The sequence below is a fragment of the Myxocyprinus asiaticus genome, chromosome 25 (assembly GCF_019703515.2).
Source record: "Myxocyprinus asiaticus isolate MX2 ecotype Aquarium Trade chromosome 25, UBuf_Myxa_2, whole genome shotgun sequence".
Taxonomy (NCBI): Eukaryota; Metazoa; Chordata; class Actinopteri; order Cypriniformes; family Catostomidae; genus Myxocyprinus; species Myxocyprinus asiaticus.
Window position 1 is genome coordinate 44,134,329 of NC_059368.1, and position 19,502 is coordinate 44,153,830.

General features: G+C 41.2%; 2 protein-coding genes across 2 annotated transcripts in view; both read right to left on the reverse strand.

The window, feature by feature from the left end:
• znf292b (zinc finger protein 292b) overlaps positions 1–4,241 on the reverse strand; it is a 43,670-nt gene extending 39,429 nt beyond the window's left edge. Inside the window, exon 1 of the mRNA XM_051654658.1 lies at positions 4,080–4,241. Within this exon, the coding sequence (XP_051510618.1) occupies positions 4,080–4,241 (162 nt within the window). The remainder of the gene's footprint in view (positions 1–4,079) is intronic.
• A 6,670-nt stretch (positions 4,242–10,911) lies between these two features.
• On the reverse strand, positions 10,912–12,042 carry LOC127415852 (5-hydroxytryptamine receptor 1E-like). The gene has a single exon (XM_051654850.1). It carries the CDS (start codon positions 12,040–12,042, stop codon positions 10,912–10,914), a length of 1,131 nt encoding a protein of 376 aa, XP_051510810.1.
• Positions 12,043–19,502: the final 7,460 nt, after the last annotated feature.

Genomic DNA, 19,502 nt, shown 5'->3' on the forward strand with positions numbered 1-19,502 from the left:
GCAATATCTCACATCTGTGATGTTCTATTATGTAGCACTTTATTTGACAAAAATAATGTTGTATTTTGGATTGTGTTGTGAGGTTCTGTATATAAGCACTTCCATTTGATAAAAAAAAAAAAATACAATATTATGTTGAAAATTAATTGTTATACTTTAGTTTTAATTAATTTAAACAATTTTGATGATAAAATTGAAATCAACTGCTGATATTGAGTTAAAAAAAAAACAAACAAAAAAAAAAAACAGGTATCTGACTCGGTATCGGCGAGTACCAAAAAAAAAAAAAAGAAAAAAAATAAATAAAAAAAGTATAGGTACTCGTACTCATTCTCAAAAAAACGGTATCGTAACATTCCTAGCTATTATTATTATCAGAGCTGTTCAGCTGCAGGGTGAAGATGACTATATAAAACAGTCTACTTCATATCATCCATAACACACCCGTTACATTTCTCATTTCTGGACTGTACAGGTATTTTCTTTCTGTGCTTTGTGTATCAGTCAGTGTTGGTCTTGTTTGGGTTGTCTAATTTCATGTTTATATCCACACTCTTAATTCACAGATTTGGCCAAATATCTACTTACTGTATATTACACGTCACAACCGATTTAGTAGCAGGGTCTCCTCTCTCAGGGATTCATGTTTATTAAATTTACGTAGCCAATAATCAAATCTTTATCTCAGTGACTACTGACTAAATCAGGGGTACCCAGTTAAAGTTCCAAGAGGTCCTGTCGCTACATTTCCTTTCTAGCAAAAGTCCAGATAATAATATGTAGCTTAAATGGTGCCAGTAATTGTATTGCTAGGAAATTATGTATCTTTTTTTAATAGTTTTTATAACTTGCTACATTGGCAGCAATAGAACTCTGTTATATATATATATATATAAAAAATCCTAAACAGTAAAAATAGTCTCTTCAAAATATTTCATCAAGACTTCATCAGTCGAGGGCACTTGGATATGAATATTAAAAGATCAACAGTTTTTTTTTTAAGCTGAATGACAGCAGTCCAGTTTTTGTTTAGATATTTTTACATTCAGAATCTATACCCATGTATGGGTATGTTTTTAACCATGGTATATGTTTTTATATTTTCCTTAAAGTTTGAATCTATTAACAACAAACAATTTACATACCAACAGTGAAGCATTAAAATACTGTTTGCTTCAAGTATAAATAGGCTTTCCTTGCCATGATGACATCACTCATTAATTTTCACAAAATTAGAACAAAAATCAGCTTGTTTATTATGAACATATCATGCTGATTAATAAAGCTAATTTAGACAGAAAAACATTATAGTCTAAAGGGGCCACGTTAACTTGTCCTGACACAAACCTAGTTTAACTGAACCATCTGAATCACACATCAGACAGATGAAGATAGTTTCACTTTGCTTCATTTTTGTTTTCTGTAGTGTGTTTAAACGAAAGATGCCAGTATCTGTAGCGGTGTCTCCGCTACTATTGTTAAAAAATAACCGCACCTGCAACTCGTACGTACAGTAAATCAGACTTTATGCTGTGCCTCATGTCTATAATGGGGAGAGAGGCAACGTGCGCAGAGCAGGAATAAAGTGCATTCAATGCAAGTGAATAAAGCGTGTAGCGCATATACACGTATGCTTACACGATCACTTAGCCAGGTGTCAGATAACTAGCACAAAGATTCAGAGTCCGGATTGAATTGTCCTTCGGTCTGGATCCGGATGAATTTATATCTGTAAAACGCTTGTATGGGGTTACATAAGGCATAAATCATATCTTGCAAATTATAAATGTGATACAATTTTGGGGAAAATTGTCTTAAATGTAATATATATAAAAAATATTTTGCTTCGAACACTTTAAAGCTATTTTTCATTTTTGTGATGGGGCAAGTAAAAATCTGAACCACTGGCCCAACCTGGCCAGTAGAAAACCCTTAGCGTTGATTAAAGTTGTAATTAATTAATTTACTTAAACACCATTTTGATGATAAAATTGAAATAAACTGTTAAATAAACTAGGGTATCGGACTCTGTATCGACGAGTACCAAAAATGATATATCGGTACTTGTACTCGTTCTTTAAAAAAGAGAAAAAAGAATTATCGGGACATGCCTAATTTTTATTAAAAATACGGTTTGTCCTCACGACAATGGGATTACTTAACTGTTTTATCCTATATCTGTGATAAACTCGCATCACATTAGCCAATCTCCATCCAAATACGAAACTGCACTTGTCTCAAACACATGGAGACACGTCGACCCGATATCATGCTGAACTCGTTATAATGGACACGTCGTGATTTTGCTTCAGATTTTCTGCATCCTAGATGCTTACATCGTCCACTTATATTGCCAGCGAGCATCAGAATAGCCCATCAGTCTTACAATATGAATTTAACTGTGTATTATGTTGCGTTTCCCACAAAAAAATGTTACCTCAAATGGTGAGTTGATTACTCAAACTCCGGTTTCTTTTCTCCCTTGATATACACGTCTACAAAGGCAGAATACTTGTATGAAAGAACAAAGACAGAGCTGTGTGGCTTTAAAATAGATTTGTGAGTGCATATGACACGTTTTGAGCTCGCACTGTCGCACACGCACTCTCTGAGCGAGAGCAGGTAGATTTCATAGAGCAGTGTATATTTGAGAGCGCACGTCCAGTTTTTAGTGAGCCAAGGACGTCGGCATGCGAGTTGAGAGATTTGCGCTGGCACAACAGGTAAATTAATGCACTCTCGCATGATATGCATGTGTTCACGATATTAACAGTGTCTCAATGCCCAAAACTGTCTGGATCACTACAGAAGGCATTGATTTAACCACTCCAGTTGTATGGATTAATTTTATGATGCCTTTATGTGCTTTTTGGAGCTTCAAAGTTCTGGTCACCATTCACTTGCATTGTATGGACCTACAGAGCTGAAATATTCTTCTAAAAATCTTCATTTGTGTTCTGCAGAAGAAAGAAAGTCATACACATCTGGGATATCATGAGTGAGTAAATGATTTTTATTAAACAATTTCATTTTTGAGTGAACTATTCTTTTAAAATAAAAATAAAAAACACTTATTTTACTTGTCAAGGTTTTATCACAAAGGGTTTTACTTAAAGGTATAGTTCTGGTGACAGAGGCGAACATATTTTTCTTTTGTGCTCAATGTAAGAAAGAAAGTCATAGGGGTTTGGATTGGAACAACATGAGGGAGAGTAAATGAGGGCATTTTATTTATTCTGTGAATTTCTCAATTGTTTATAATTTAGCAAATGCTCTTCAAGAAAAACATTTATCTATTATCCAGAAATAAAGGTACATGAAAAGATTAAGCATTAGTGTCTTGTTATACTGATGGGAGGACTTATTCATAAGGAGGAAAAAATACAACCATAAATATAGGTCAGTATACCATCACGCCAAAAACATGACCACTGCAGAGGCTGAGACACAACACAGTAACCCTCCCCCAAAAAATCTAAACAACATACATAGCAAATATGCTTAAATCACAGACACAGTCAATGAAAATAACACAATGATCATAATGCGTCATTTCTGGCAATATAATTCAGCTATTCAGTTACTACTACTGACTGTACACATTTTCACGTTATTTTGTGAAAACAAAAGCCTGGATTAAGCAGTATTATGTCCAGACGGGTGTGTTTGTTTCAGGATTAAGACAATTTATGCACATTTTACATATGTTGATAGATGATGTGCAGTGATTATAGTATAATGATGATGATATCCATTGTGATGATGATGATGATGATGATGATGTGCGGTTTTCTCTGTGGCGTGGCTTTGATTCTGCAGTTGTGCGTGCTTGTTTACAGTTGTGCGCGTGATGCACACAGTAACCAATAAAGCCCACATAAGACGCAAAATAACTGACAGAACCGCTGGACACGTGTTTAGAAATAAAACATTGGTTGCATATTACAGTTCAGCCGTTCCTATAAGCGAGATTGTTGCATTACAGTCGGTGTGTGTGTGTGTGTGTGTGTGTGTGTGTGTGTGTGCGCCGCTGAACCGTGTTGTGTCACAGGCAGCGTTAGCAGACAATCTGCGCTCACCTGGCAGAACTCAAAGCAGTATTGTGACGCACTCTCGTCAGGAGACTCCTGGCTGTTTTTCAGAGCCGCTAAGGTGTCCTCCAGTCGCGTCGAGAGCGCGTTTAAAGCGCTGGAAGTGTCGCTCCGCTCGCCGCGGTCCTGCTCGGCCTCCTCGTCCGCCATCTTCACTTACAATTCCGCCGCGTACGCACCGCGCGTTACGTGACGCCAAATCACTGTGCGTCGTGACGCAATGGCGAGTCACGTGTCCTCCCCACCGCATTGAATCAATGAGCTTATGCTAACGCTGTACGTCTATGTGATTCTACTTTTTGTAATGTCTTTGAATTTATATGCAATGACCGCCTAAAAGTCTTTGGACACTTAAGTCACATTTCAAAATGCGTTAATGCCTTTACATTAGACGGCAAAATATCAAAACAAGCGGCGTTTATTTCAAAGAAAGAGCACACCATTGCACAAACTGTGATATGATGAAAATACTTTTTTGGTTGACAGACGTTAGTGGATTTAAAACACACACACACAAAACCATCAATATAAGATAAAACACCTACACATAAAATGTATATACTAAATAAATCGCTGTCAGCCCTAGACTTGTAAACAGTTTCGCGCAGTAGTGCTTTTCTTAATATCTTTTTTTTTTTTTTTTTTTTTTTACAGTATGAAAATAACCTACTTATTAAAAGGCCTACTATGTCAGCAAATTTGAACACAAGCAGAGATGCTAAAAAGCATAATCTTTCGCAGGTACAGCTCTCATCCTGGAACAGCTAAATAACGTTTGACATAACTATTAACTAATTGTTAAAAGATTAATTGTGCTCTATAATTATTGTTAATAAATGGAAAACAAAAACAGGAGTCTGATAATTTGCAGTTTTGGGCCTGTTCAATGTTATAGTGGATTGTAAATGTTTTCACTTGTTCACTATGATAAGGAATGTTTCTTTGATACATCCATTAAATTACAAAACAAGCATGTTGATTTTTCACGTTATAGAGTTCAAAAGGTACTGCAGAGCAGGACTGACTCAGATGTACTAATAAGTTTAAAGTAAGTTCCTCTAAGGAAGTAGTTCTATAAAAGGGGGTATCTCTAGACTCTCAGAGATATGCCTGTAAGGCTGTGTCTCGTTTGGAAGGCTGCGTGCTAGGTAGAACGCGTCCTTTGAAGGCTGCAGTATACCGAGCGTTCTCCTTTAAACAAGCCTCATTTAAACGAGACGGCCTTCTTAGGACAAACGGAAACGGAACGGAACATGGTTGCTATGACAGCACGCCACTCTTTAACAAGCGGGAGCGCTTTGAGTGAGAAGGGAACAAAGTCCCTTTAGAAGGGAATGTATGAGGTACATTTTAGGAGAGTTATAATGATGTAAAGAGAAAAGAAAATAGATTTTACAGGTGTACTTTTAGTCTAATACTTTATTTTAATTATATATTCATATAATTATACATATTATATACTCTGCACCCATCTACTGCGGTACTTCAACTTGGGAATTAACATTCCTTGCGTCTGAACATCATATTTACGGGCAAATTGGTGTCATTTTTTTTTTTAGACATTTCCGTTGAAGCAAAGAATTGTGGGTTGTGAGTGCCCACGAAGGATACACCTCATGCATCCTCTGAATTCACGTGAAAGAAGGTTGCATTCGAAGGCTGCATTCGAAGTGTCCTACTCGCTTTTCTGAAACGAGACAGCTTTGATGATGTATGCGCCGACAAATGCGACCTCCGGAGGACGCATCCTTCCAAATGAGACACAGCCTAAATGTTCATAAAGGCCTAGCGTATCATATTTGATACATGATTTTCTAAAGCGTCTACACCATCAACATAATCAATACTTTGCTGAAAAACCTGTTGTATACAATAAACTGCATGTCTAGGATAGTTCACCCAAAAATGAAAATTCTCTCATCATTTACTCACCCTCATGCCATCCCAGATGTGTATGACTTACTTTCTTCTGCAGAACACAAATTAAGATTATTAGAAGAATATTTCAGCTCTGTAGGTCCATACAATGTGAATGAAGCTCCAAAATACACATAAAGGCAGCATTAAAGTAATCCAGATGACTCCAGTGGTTAAATCCATATCTCCAGACATGATATGGTAGGTATGGGTGAGAAACAGATCACATTTTTTTTTTTTGGAATGCCCAATTCCCAATGCGCTCTAAGTCCTCATGGTGGCGTAGGACAAATCTCAGTTGCCTCTGCATCTGAGACCGTCAATCTGCGCATCTTAACACGTGGCTTGTAGAGCGTGTTATCGCAGAGACGTTGTGCATGTGGTGGTCCACGCTATTCTTCTCGGCACCCACGCACAACTCACCACAAGCTCCACCAAGAGCAAGAACCACATTATAGCGACCACAAGGAGGTTAACCCAATGTGACTCTACCCACCCTAGCAACCGGGCCAACTGGTTGCTTAGGAAGCCTGACTGGAGTCACTCAGCATGCCCTGAACTCACACTTGCTGAGCTACTCAGGCCCCCCACAGTTACATTTTCAAGTAATTTTTTTGTCATAAATTCTTCTCCCTACCCAGGAGGGGGTGATATGCAAGAAGGATGTGAATCACCAAAAACAGAAAAAGGAGAAAGTGAAGGAAAAATGACTTAAATATTGATCTGTTTCTCACCCACACCCATCATGTTGCTTCAGATGACATGATAAGATGCGCGGATCGACTGTCTCAGAAGCAGAGGCAACTGAGACTTGTCCTCTGCCACCTAGATTGAGGTGAGTAACCGCACCACCACGAGGACCTACTAAGTAGTGGGAATTGCGCATTCCAAATTGGGAGAAAAGGGGATAAAATAATAATAATAATAAAATAAATAAATAAATAAATAAAACAGGATGGAATGTTTTTGAGTGAAATAAACCAATTAAAACCACACCGCTGACAAAACTTACTGACGTTTGTGCTGTTGTTTTCCCACCAAAAATAATGTCACTTCCTGGAGGATGTTGGAAGAGAAATTACAAAACTATCAAGACTGACATGATGGAAAGTGATATTGAGGACAGAAGAAAAAAACTATAAATTGATTGACAATTAAAACAACATTCCGAAGAAAACCTGTTTTGCTGAAACATTTCAATATGAGGAATGAGAAAAGGAAAAAACACCTGAAATGTTTCTTAATAAATTGCCAGTTTTTATTTTAGATTAATTTTGGCAGTAAAATGTTTCAACGTAATTACTTAATTGTGATATTGTGGTAAAAAAAAAAAAAAAAAAAAAAAAAAAAAAAAATAATATCAGTTTTATAACTGATGCAGTATTTGATGGGGACATGAAAATGTAGACCTACTGTACAACATTGCAAAACAACCTTATAAAATTTGCTTTTCAAATAGTATGTACTGGTTTAGATTTTATTGACTAAATAATGTCTTGGAGGAAACTTGGTCAATGTTTACATTTTATACTTTTGTACAGCCTTAAAGATGTCAGTGTAACATAATTTACCAACATTATTAATTTATTTACAGGCCTATAAATATATTAGTTTGTAATTAGCTAAAAATGCAAAATGCTTTCACTGGCTCCTAAAAATGCTACATTTATTGGGTTGCAAAAAAGAAGACAGTACATTTTAATTACTTTTTATTTAAACATAAAGACATTAAATGAATGTAACTGCTTTTTCCAAATGGTAATGCTTCATTTGAGTATTCCATATATGCCGCCCCAACAAACACCAAATGGCCACGCTTTTTGGAACAGTGTGTTAACCCTGGTGTTTGTTAGGAGTAAAAAACTGAAACTTGTCACCACTTGATGCTTTAACGATGTGACTCATCTGCACAAACACACACACACACACACACACACACACACACACACAAAACCATCCCCAGATCGTAGCGAATTCACAACCCGTGCAATTCACCAATGCACTACAAGTGTGAGCATTACTGAGACAGACTGAAACTAGTTGCAGATGCTGCAACAGATTTTAAACTGGTTATCAGGTGTGCGCACTGTCCTGACTAGCAAGAGAGCAGCTAACCCAATCTCATGACAAGTCATAAGAACCAGATAGCGAAATAATAAGAAATCGTACAAGTTGGCTAGTGCACAGATGTATGACTTCTACTTTTGAGTACCACAGAAGAAAGAGAAACAGAGTTTTGAAGTAGTGAGCTGATGATTTGTCGTAAGTTCAACCCCAAACCCAAACCCCAAACCCATAAACATAACCATAACCATAAAGTGTAATACTATGCTCAAACCCTAATCAAATCAAATCAAATAACAGTTGTGTTGTCACTTTTGTACACAGGAAAGAAAACACGGTGGCTTGGAAGGACACAAGGGAGGTGTATTAGGTTATTCACACACATAAGCCTTTTTTTAATTGCACAATGACTAACAAAATTTGTTCACAGGCATTTCCTTAGGAGGTTAGCAAAAATGTTATGCGTGTATTGTATCAAGCATACAATTACCCATGTGTACGAATTATCACAAATTGTCATGAGATGTGTTGGAGCAGCAATGACCAACTGTCAATGTTTGTGATGAGTTGTCAAGAATCAACTCTTGCGTTGCTAAATGCATTAGTTTGTGTGAGAACAGAATTTCGGGATCGTACTACATTTGGGGAGGAGAATGACCTTGTAATTGATGCAGCTAATCTGCCATTTGTTGTGTCAACGTTGCACCAAATCGAGTGGGAACAAGAGACTGTAAGTCTTTTAATATGTGCAGGGTGATGAGCTTCAGTCTTGTAATGTGCAACACTCTAAATCCAATAGAGCGCAACAGTCTGGTTCTGTAAAAATCCCATTCATTTTCTTCATAGGCAAATACATTTTTTATGATAACTTTTATAGACAGACCTGCCGTGAGCTCTTGAGGTTGTTAATCGATGGTAAATGCTTCTGTTGAAGCCATCAGTCCGTATTATTTTTAACGAAATATTTTTAGAAATCATGTTTATAGGGGCCTGGGTAGCTTAGCGAGTAAAGATGCTGAATATCACCCCTGGAGTCGTGAGTTCGAATCCAGAGCATACTGAGCGACTCCAGCCAGGTCTCCTCAGCAACCAAATTGGCCCGGTTGCTAGGGAGGGTAGAGTCACATGGGGTAACCTCCTCCTGGTCGCTATAATGTGGTTCTCGCTCTTGGGGGGGCGGCGCGTGGTGAGTTGTGCATGGATGCCGTGGAGAATAGCGTGAAGCCTCCACATGCGCTTTTTCTCCGCGGTAACGCGCTCAACATGCCACGTGATAAGATGCACAGATTGATGGTCGTAGGCGCGGAGGCAACTGAGATTCATCCTCCGCCACCTGGATTGCGAGTCACAATGCCACCACGAGGACTTAGAGCGCATTGGGAATTAGGCATTACAAATTGGGGAGAAAAGGGGGTAAAATCAAAAGAAAATAAAAGAAATCATGTTTAATAGAAGAATGCCTACTGAAGAACTAAACTACCCATGATCCTGAAGGTAAATTATCCACAAATTATCCATAGCCTTTTTTATCTAAAGTTCTAGAGAAGGTTGTCTTCTATCAAATTTCTTCTTTTTTAAATGAATATTTTAAATCTTCCTTTCAAATAAAATAACAATTCCGCCATACAATCTCTGTTTGACTGCCTTAAGGACATTAAAGTTGGATGGCTGAATGAATCTAAGACAGAAGTATTTAGTCCTTTTAGAAATATCCATGATAACCTGGGTTCGTTATCCTCTAATATACACACACAAGCAAGCAATTTTGGAGTTATTTTTGATTCAGGACTAAAATTTGATAAATTAATTCTGCTTTCAAAAGTGGCTTCTTCCAGCTCAGGGTCATTGACAAATTGAAGCCAGTTCTGTCATTCAAGGATCTGGAAACTGTTGTACACACTTTTATTTCTCCCAGACTTGATTACTGCAATGCACTATATAGGAATCCCTCAGTCTTCTTTGTCTCGCCTTCAGTTGGTACAAAATGCTGATGCTAGGCTCTTGACTGGAACCAGAAAAAGAGACTATATTTCTCCTGTGTTGGTCTCTATTCACTGGCTTTCAATTAAGTATAGAATCCAGTTTAAAGCATTATTATTTGTTTACAAGGAACTACATGGTTTTGCTCCTCATTATATCTCTGATCTCCTCTCTCTGCATCAAGACTCCAGGCCTTTAAGGTCATCACACAATCATCCAAATTATGTTGTCTTTTGTGTATCTTGTTATGCTTGTAATGCTTTATTTTAATTTTTGACTTATTATACAGTGCTTTGGTCAACAATTGTTGTTTTTAAATGTGCTTTACAAATAAATGACTGACTGACTGACTATATACTGTATATATATATAAATGACTTTAAATCAATAGTTTTATATTTTTCCATCTCATTACGTCTTTCGCAATACTTCATGGGATTGTAGTTCATTCCCTCATTAAAGTAAACATTCTTGTACCTTTGTCCTTTTGTCTGGTTTTCTAATACTTTTTTGCTACAAATCAAAGTTTGTAATGGTGAGATTCACTTCGGAGCTGGTTTAGTTCATGGCTTACAACTCTTATTTAAAGGATTTTATGAAATACCTATGGAAAAAATGAATAGGAAAAATACTTCCAGAACCAAGACGGCTAAAAAAGAGGGTGGACACTTTTACAATCTATAGGCAACTTTAGAATGTTTGAAAATTCGCCTTTTGTTGCTGTTTGTTGTAGCAGTGTGAGCCAGCATTAAGACCAACAAAATCCAGAATATCTTGAATATTCTGCTGATAATGAAAGAATTCCACATTAATTGATTCTGATGCAATAGTCTCATTAAGGTACTTGTCTCTAGTCCATCTATGTGTGCGCTTTGCGCCTGATCAGTCTCTTAAAAGCCAGTTTAAAGTCCTCGTTGAAGCTGGTGTACAGTAGCGGGTTAATGAGGGAGTTTACGTAGCCCAGCCAGGTGAGGATGTCCGACACATGAGGGGAAGGGTTTACCATCTTTAGCCCCACCAGCAGCTCTTTGAGAAAGAAAGGCAGCCAGCACAGGATGAAGGCGCCCAGGATAAGCCCCAAAATGCGTGCCGCCTTCCTCTCCCGAGATGTGCAGATTTGACTCCTCTCATCGTTCTCTGGCAATTCCATATCGAATGGTGGGATGCGAATGGAGGCATTGTTTCGGTCGAATTCCATGGTAGGGTCAGAGGTGGAAACATCTGACACACAGAAAGCATGCGTGACCCGACAGTGGTTGAGCGAGTTTTGGCTGTCGGTGCTGCGGCTGCTGAGGTGGCGGGACGATCCGCGCTTCTGGTACAGCGTCTTGGCAGCACTATAGATGCGGTAGTAGAGGATAAGAATCAAGGTCATGGGGATGTAGAAAGCGCCAAACGTGGAAAATATAGTGTAGCCCATGTGATCGTGTTCTATGATGCACTGTGGTGGACCGCCACTATCCTCACGATGCCTCCAGAAAAGAGGTGGCATGGAGATAAAAATGGAAATCACCCACACAGTTGCCACCATGATGGCTGCATGGCGAGCGGTCCTCTTGCGTGCATATTCAATGGCTTTTGTGATGGCCCAGTAGCGATCCAGCGCTATCACACACAGGTGCAGTATAGAACAGGTACAGCAGGTCACGTCGACGCTCAGCCATGCCTCACACACTATCTGCCCTAGTGACCACGTCTCCATGGTGATGTAGATGATGCTAATGGGCATTACTAGCACTGCCACCAGGAAGTCGGTGACAGCCAATGAGCAGATGAGGTAATTTGCTGGAAGGTGGAGCTTCTTGGTGGTACAGATGGCAGCAATAACAGCAGCATTCATGATAGCCGTCAGTAGTGTTAGCAACGCCAGTAGAGCCATGACGGCTAATCGTTCTGTCACCACCTTAACATGCAATGCCGCTCCTGGTGTCGCAGTGGCATTGGTGGTGTTGGTCGGAGCACCAGCGCATTCACCCAGGTAACGCTCCATCTTTATCCCACGGCTGGATCTTCAGCCTCAGTGCCACCGTTCCAAGACTAAAGCCCCAAAGACTTCTCCACAGGATGACTGAAACCCTGAAGAAGACACAGTTAAGCAGAGTCAAATTATTTACATCATTTTACTTGAAATTAGTTACTTAAAATTAGGGCTGCCGATTTAACATGTCAATTTAGTGCGATTAATTATGTTAAATAATGCATTAAAAAATGTATGCAATTAATCATACCCACTGATGCATACTTAAATTCCGTAATAACAGTACAAATTTTCCTATCATATGAGCAATTCAAACTTGAAGTACACGTGTTTTTACGAGCCATGTCAATAGATGTCTGCACACCTCAACAAACCTCAGAAGTAGAGAAGCCACAGAATGAGAACCACTCACTGAGGAGGAAGCGCATCAGATTATAGGAATCTTGAGATGCGATTTTCAAAGTTTCCACTTCTTTTTACTTGAAACATCATCCTAAAATGTGGCGTTTATGATACTGAATACCAGTGAGATGCTCCAAAAGTGTCTGTCTGAGGCACCGATTATACATAGTGCGACAATTAAAAAATAGCGCAGACGGAACACAAAAACGTATCCTGTGAGAACCGGACACATTGACGAACTCAGTGCAAAACAGATTGCTGTCAACTGCAGGCTTGTTCAATGATATGAGAATAAAACAAACAATATACTGAGTTCTTAATAGAACAGTTCATCCAAAAATGAAAATTTGCTGATAATTTACTCACCCACGACTGTTCATTCACCTCTGCTGGATCTGATTGCGCATTTCAGCAGCTTCTCCCTCCTCTGCACTGGTGCACTGCAGAGAATGCCCCTGGGCACTTTGGCAGAAATAAGAGTACATTTCACTAAAAGAGTATATTTCTCTAAAAGAGCGGCACACACGGAACGTCTTTTTAAAGACGCATCTTTTTAAAGATGCCTTTCCGATTGTGTGTTATTCCTGGTTGCGCTCGTTATCTCACGCCTTCTGACAGTCACGATCACTGTCTTTCGTGTCTGGGCACTGCTCACGTGGCGACAGCGTTCGTGGATGGTCATGTTCTCATTGCGAGGACATGTCCATGGCAACGATGCGGTCGCAGCTCGCCTTCGTAAGAAAGCAAGCCACCCCAGAGGCTCCCCGCCTCGGTCCTTCTACCCACAGGTATGAGGCCAGCGCGGCTAGCACTGGGGGCGATTTGGGGACCCCAATGGGACCGCCTCCGCCGGGTATCCCCCCGCGGACCTCCCATTCCCCAGCACGCTCGTCTGCCCCAATCGGGCTTCCGGATGAGTCCGCCAGCTTGTCTCACGAAGAGTTCGACCTCTTATTCGGAGCCTGCAAAAGCGATGAGCTCTCGAGCGCAGCATCGGAGAGCAGGCTCGTCCAGTCGGATGCGGAAGCCTCAGCTGGGCTCCTCCCTTCGGGGACAATTGCCCAGTCACAGGCTGATGTGGAGATGATGACATGCTTTCCTGGGCAGCCGCGAGCATCAGCTAGAGTGGAACCCTCTGCTCTTCCCTGAACCCTAGCGGCTCGATGATTGGTTCCAAAGCCACGCCCCGCCCCCGTTCCTTTTTTCCCGGAAGTGCATGAAGAGCTGACAAGGTCATGGGAGGCACTTTTTACTGCCCGGTCCCGATCTTTTCAGCTTCCCCACCCTCACTACCCTCGATGGTGGGGCGGCCAAGGGCTATTCGGCAATCCCCCGGTGGATAAAGGCGCTTGCGGTGCACCTATGCCCGCAGAGCACCGCCACCTGGCGTGGGTGCCCAAAGCCCCCGTCCAAGGCCTGTAGGTTTACGTCGTCTCTGACAGCCAAGGCCTACGGTGCTGCTGGACAAGCCGCCTCCACCCTGCACGCCATGGCTCTCCTGCAAGTCCGCCAAGGCGCTAAAGGAAATGCACGAGGGAAGTTCCACCCTGGGATTGATGCAGGAACTGCGGTCGGTGACCGACCTCGCTCTCCGAGCGACGGAGGTCACGGCGCAGTCTCTTGGGCGGACGATGGATGTCCACATTAGTGGTCCAGGAGCGTCACGTTTGGCTCAACCTGGTCGAGATGGGTGAGGCCGACAGGACACGATTCCTTGCTGCCCCCATCTCCCAGGCTGGCCTATTCGATGACACCATCAAGGACTTTGCCCAGCAGTTCTCGATGGTGGAGCAGTAGATGGAGGCTATCTGGCATATCCTGCGGTGGTAGACACGATCACTCAGGCTAGGGCCCCCTCTACGAGGCACCTGTATGCCTTTAAGTGCTGTCTGTTCGCTAAGTGGTGTTCTTCCTGACGGGAAGACCACCAGAGATGTGCAGTCGGATCAGTGCTTTCCTTCCTGCAGGAGAGGTTGGAAGGGAGGCTGTCCCCTTCCACCTTGAAGGTGTACATTGCTGCATAGCAGCACACCACGATGCAGTCGACGGTAAGTCCTTAGGGAAGCACGACCTGATCATCAGGTTCCTAAGAGGCACCAGGAGACCACGCCTCGTTCCCTCATCGGACCTCTCTGTAGTTCTTCAGGGTCTACAGAGAGCCCCCTTTAAGCCCTTGCAGTCAGCCGAGCTTAAGGCACTCTCCTTGAAGACTGCCCTCCTGACTGTGCTCACTTCCATCAAGAGAGTAGGAGACCTGCAAGCGTTCTCTGTCAGCGAAACGTGCCTGGAGTTCGGTCTGGGCTACTCTCACGTGATCCTGAGACCCCGACCGGGCTATGTGCCCAAGGTTCCCACGACCCCTTTTAGGGACCAGGTGGTGAACCTGCAAGTGCTGCCCCAGGAGGAGGCAGACCCAGCCCTGTTGTTGCTGTGTTGCAGCTCTTTGTCTGCTTTGGTGCACAGCGGAAAGGAAGCGCTGTCTCCTAGCAGAGGATTGCCCACTGGCTCACTGACGCCATAACTATGGCATATCATGCCCAGGACATGCCGCCCCTGGTAGTGCTACGAGCCCATTCTACCAGGGGTGTAGCGGCCTCCTGGGCCCTGGCCAGGGGTGCCTCTCTAACAGACATTTGCAGAGCAGCAAGCTGGGCAACACCCAACACATTTGTAAGGTTCTACAACCGGGTGGAACCGGTTTCGTCTCAGGTAATGGCATGCAATACAAGCTGATAAGCCCGGGATATCCGGCTGGGTGTATCGCTTGCACATAGCGCCTTCCACCTCCTTTTGAGCTGAATTAGCACACATTCGTTGGTGTGCTGCTATGAGGCACAGTAGTCTGCCCACCACACACTGCCAGTTCACGTAACACAGTTCAGCCAATTGTGGCGTTTCATATATGGACACCTAGTGTCACTACATCGACACAACGTCGAGTGAGTGACAGATAGGGAACATCATGGTTACTTGTGTAACCTCCATTCCCTGATGGAGGGAACGAGACATTGTTTCCCTCCTGCCACAACGTTGAACTACCCGCTGAAATGGCTGGACCTTATTTCAGCATAAAACCTGAATGAGTGGTTGCATACCAGCTCCTTTTATACTCGTATGTCTGGGGGAGTGGCATGCAAATACCACTCGTCAATTTTCATTGGCCTTTTATCAAAGACCAGAGGTATCTCAGACTCCCAAGCGTGACCCCTAGTGTCACTACATCGACACAACGTCTCGTTCCCTCCATCAGGGAACGGAGTTTACACAAGTAACCGTGACGTTATTCTTCTGCCACAATAATGCAATTTATTTCAAACTGAATTTCAGGAGGAGTCACGTGACACTATGCGAGCGATGGCTGTTTAGTGGCAAGCTCTGCTTCACTTTGCTACAATTATCATTTTAATCAATATTAACCAGTAAGAACTGAAATAGTTTTGATTGTTAAACTGTGCTGGGAGTGTAGGATGTTGATAAATTTTAAATCGTCGGCCTGTGGGGACATTAAAAGGCACTTATGTTTGCAGACACCTAACGCCTAGCAGGAACAAGATGGCAGGCGTCTAGTTGATAATGACACGAGCTTCACGATGTAGGTGAAGATATTGTGAACATTTATGCAGCACTAACGAAAATTTCAACCAAAATGGAGGGCCTTGCAGAAATACGCAGAGCGACCACATCTGTGGAGGTGAAACTTTCCACCTTGATCACAAGAATAGACAAATTTGAAAAGCAAGTCGAGTTTCTGGAGTCGGCCAAGAAAGAGCTACAGGCTAACCCACCTGCCACCAAAGCTGATTTGAACCAGGTGTGGAAAAAAATAGGAAGGTCAAGATATGGTCAAGTTTTTGGAGGGACTCATTCCGAATTTGATCGACACAGCAGGCCGCTGGCTTGAGATAGAGGGTGTGCACAGAGCTCTCGTCAGCTTCCCAAAACAGGTGACAGACCCCGATCCATCCTGGCAAGATTCTTGCAGTCGGCAGACAGAGACTTTGTTCTATGAGCGGCGAGGAATAAAGGCAAGTTGTGCTGGGAGGACTACAACATTATGGTTTTTCGAGACTTGCCAGACCTACACAAGCAAAACGGAATGTATTTAAAGAGTGTAAGAAATTTCTGCATGAACAGAAGGTGAGCTTCACATTGCTTTACTCTGCTAAGCTGAGAATTGACACCAAGGATGGACGCAAGACATTTACATGCCCACGACAAGCTATGGCCTTCATTAAATCAATGAAGTGAGTGGGTAAATTTGCCTGCACTTAATCAACAATATAGACTACAAATTGTGCATTTTGCTTATGCAGTCACGATCACTCAAAACATGTATAATTTTGCCTTAGGTACACAATTTGTCTTTGCATGTCAATATGTCACACTTTAATATAGGTCTCCATGTGGAATGTTAATGGGCTGGGGCACCCTTTAAAAAGAAGGAAGGTTGTATCTTTCCTTAAGGTTAAAAAAGATGATATAGTGATCCATCAAGAAATGCACCTTTCTTCACAGGAAGCTGAAAAACTTGGTAGAGCATAGGATGGTTATGTGTTTTGCAGTGCTGGTTCAAGTAAGAACAGGGGAGTCATCACATTGATAAGTAAGCATTACAATTTAAATATCTCAAACAGATTTAAGATAATTTAGGAATAGTCATTATTGTTTTGGCTGAAATACAGGGGCAAAATCTTATATTGGCTAATATTTATGCACTCAACGCTGATGATCAGAACTTTTTTATAGATCTTGAGGGAAAGTTACAAGCAGCTAGGATCTAAGTCACTTATTCCATTTGCCACTGATTGCACAATTGGGAACATTTTAATTTCAGATCATGCTTTGGTGTGTTTTAGAGATGTTGCAGCATGTAGAGAAAATAAAATCATATAGATGGCACTTTAATACATCCCTTCTACAAGACCCAAAATTTCAACAAATCTTTAAGGTGTTATATGTAAGATTGACAACAAGCATTTGAAATGGGTACTGCAGCCCAAATTCAAAATATTGGAGAGTTGTCTGCCCCGCCCCAGACTCGAATCTCATGTGGGTTGCCAGAATGTTGACACGCAAATTAGCCAACTCGGCATCCGTTTTAAAGGATTTCTGGGCTTTAAACTGTCTCCATCTTCCAAAGGTATCTCCAATATTTATCCTTGTTTTTACTACGTCTCTGGTCATGGTGGTTTTTAGACAGATGGCGAGGCTTTTTAGGTCAGGTGGAATCTGTTATCTCTGATCCAGTTCATTTGCTGGCTTCCATGGCTGCAGCACACAGTGTTGTTTGCCTGCAAACTTGTTCAAATCTGGCAACCCGGCGGTGTCAAATATTATTGGTGAGTGGGCAGTGGGCAATGGGCAGGATCACACAGGCCAAAACATAAACAGAAATTCTGGCCTGGAATGGAAACTTCAAAGTAGAATATACTGGCTGTAGCATTGTTATCGGAGAAGCCAGTATTTCAATTTAGCATGTTTCCTAATTCTCTAATGACATATTATGGTCATTTTATGATTTAGTACAGTAAAAATATTACATATAGCACCTTTAAAGACAGAAGTTAATGTGTATGAAGAAACCAATTGGTCTTCAGTGTTCTCTGTGGGCATGGTATGGGAAGCGCTGAAGGCAGCTCTTCTTGAGCAAAAAGACTCTCTTGACTCAGATATTACTTTGGAGGAACCTCTTGAGGTAATTAAAGCCTTGCCAACAGGTAAGGAACTGGGGCCAGATGGTTTTGCCGCAAATCTTTTTTCGATCTTATATCACAGATTTGGCTCCATTTATGTTAGAAGTTTACAGAGTAAACTAGTTAGAGTCTTTTAAGAAAGGTGAACTACCGCCAACCATGATGCAAGCCCTGATCAGTCTCATTCTTAAAAAAGATAAAGACACAAATGAATGTAAAAGTTATCATCCAATTTCACTGATCCAGTTAGATGTAAAAATATTGTCTAAAATTCTAGCTAATCGATTAAACAGAGTAATTACATCGCTTATACATAAAGATCAAGTGGGGTTTATTTGTGGCCGTAGCTCTTCTGATAATATTAGACATTTTATAAATATTATGTGGTCAGTAGCGAATGATGTGGTCAGTCATATCATGACCGCGATCGCCATCTCACTTGATGACGAGAAGGTGTTTGATAGGGTGGAATGGGGCTATCTTTTTAAGATTTTGGAAATTTATGGGTTTGGGTACACTTTTATTGGGTGGATTAAGTTACTTTACAAACAACCGCTAGCGGCAGTGCAAACTAATGCATTAATTTCAGATAATAGAAATTATCTTGGTAGGGGAACCCGGCAAGACTGTCCTCTCTCCCATTTGCTGTTCTGTCTTCCCTGGAACCATTAGCAGCCACAATAAAAAAAGATGATGATTTTCCTAGTATTGTAGTGTGAGGTGTGGTGCATAAACTTTTACTCTACACAGATGATATATTATTATTTGTCTCCGACCCTAAAAGATCTATGCCTAGCCTCCATAGAATTATTAATTCTTTCTCCAAAGTTTCAGGATACAGGGTGAATTAGTCTAAATCGGAAGCTCTTGCTCTGACAGCATATTGCCCTACCACAGCTTTCCAACCTGGAAACTTTCAATGGCCCAAGCAAGGCATTAGGTATTTAGGCATTTCATTTCCAGCAAATTTGAGAGATTTAGTTAGAGCTAATATTGACCCTTTAATGAAAAAGTTCTTGTGGGATGTTGATAGGTAGGCTTCACTACATGTGTCTATGGCTGGGAAGGTCAATGTTATAAAAATTAATTGTATCCCCAAATTCAATTATTTACTGCAGTCTCTCCCTCTAGAAGTTCCTCTTTCTTATTTTAAATAATTTGATAGAATATCTAAGTTTTTTATTTGGAATGATAAATGACCTCGGTTACATTTTAGTAAGTTGCATAGACCAATTGACAAAATTTAGTTTTATTACTATGGTTTTAATCTTAGACACCTGGCCCATTGGTCTCTTCCACCAGAGCCCCTCCCTGGTACAACATTGAACAAGTGGTCCTTGCCCCAGTTTCACCATTGTAAAGTCTTTCTATTAAACT

Bases quoted from the DNA above. Each gene is read 5' to 3' on its own strand.
- LOC127415852 (XM_051654850.1), bottom strand. From the start codon at position 12,042: ATGGAGCGTTACCTGGGTGAATGCGCTGGTGCTCCGACCAACACCACC.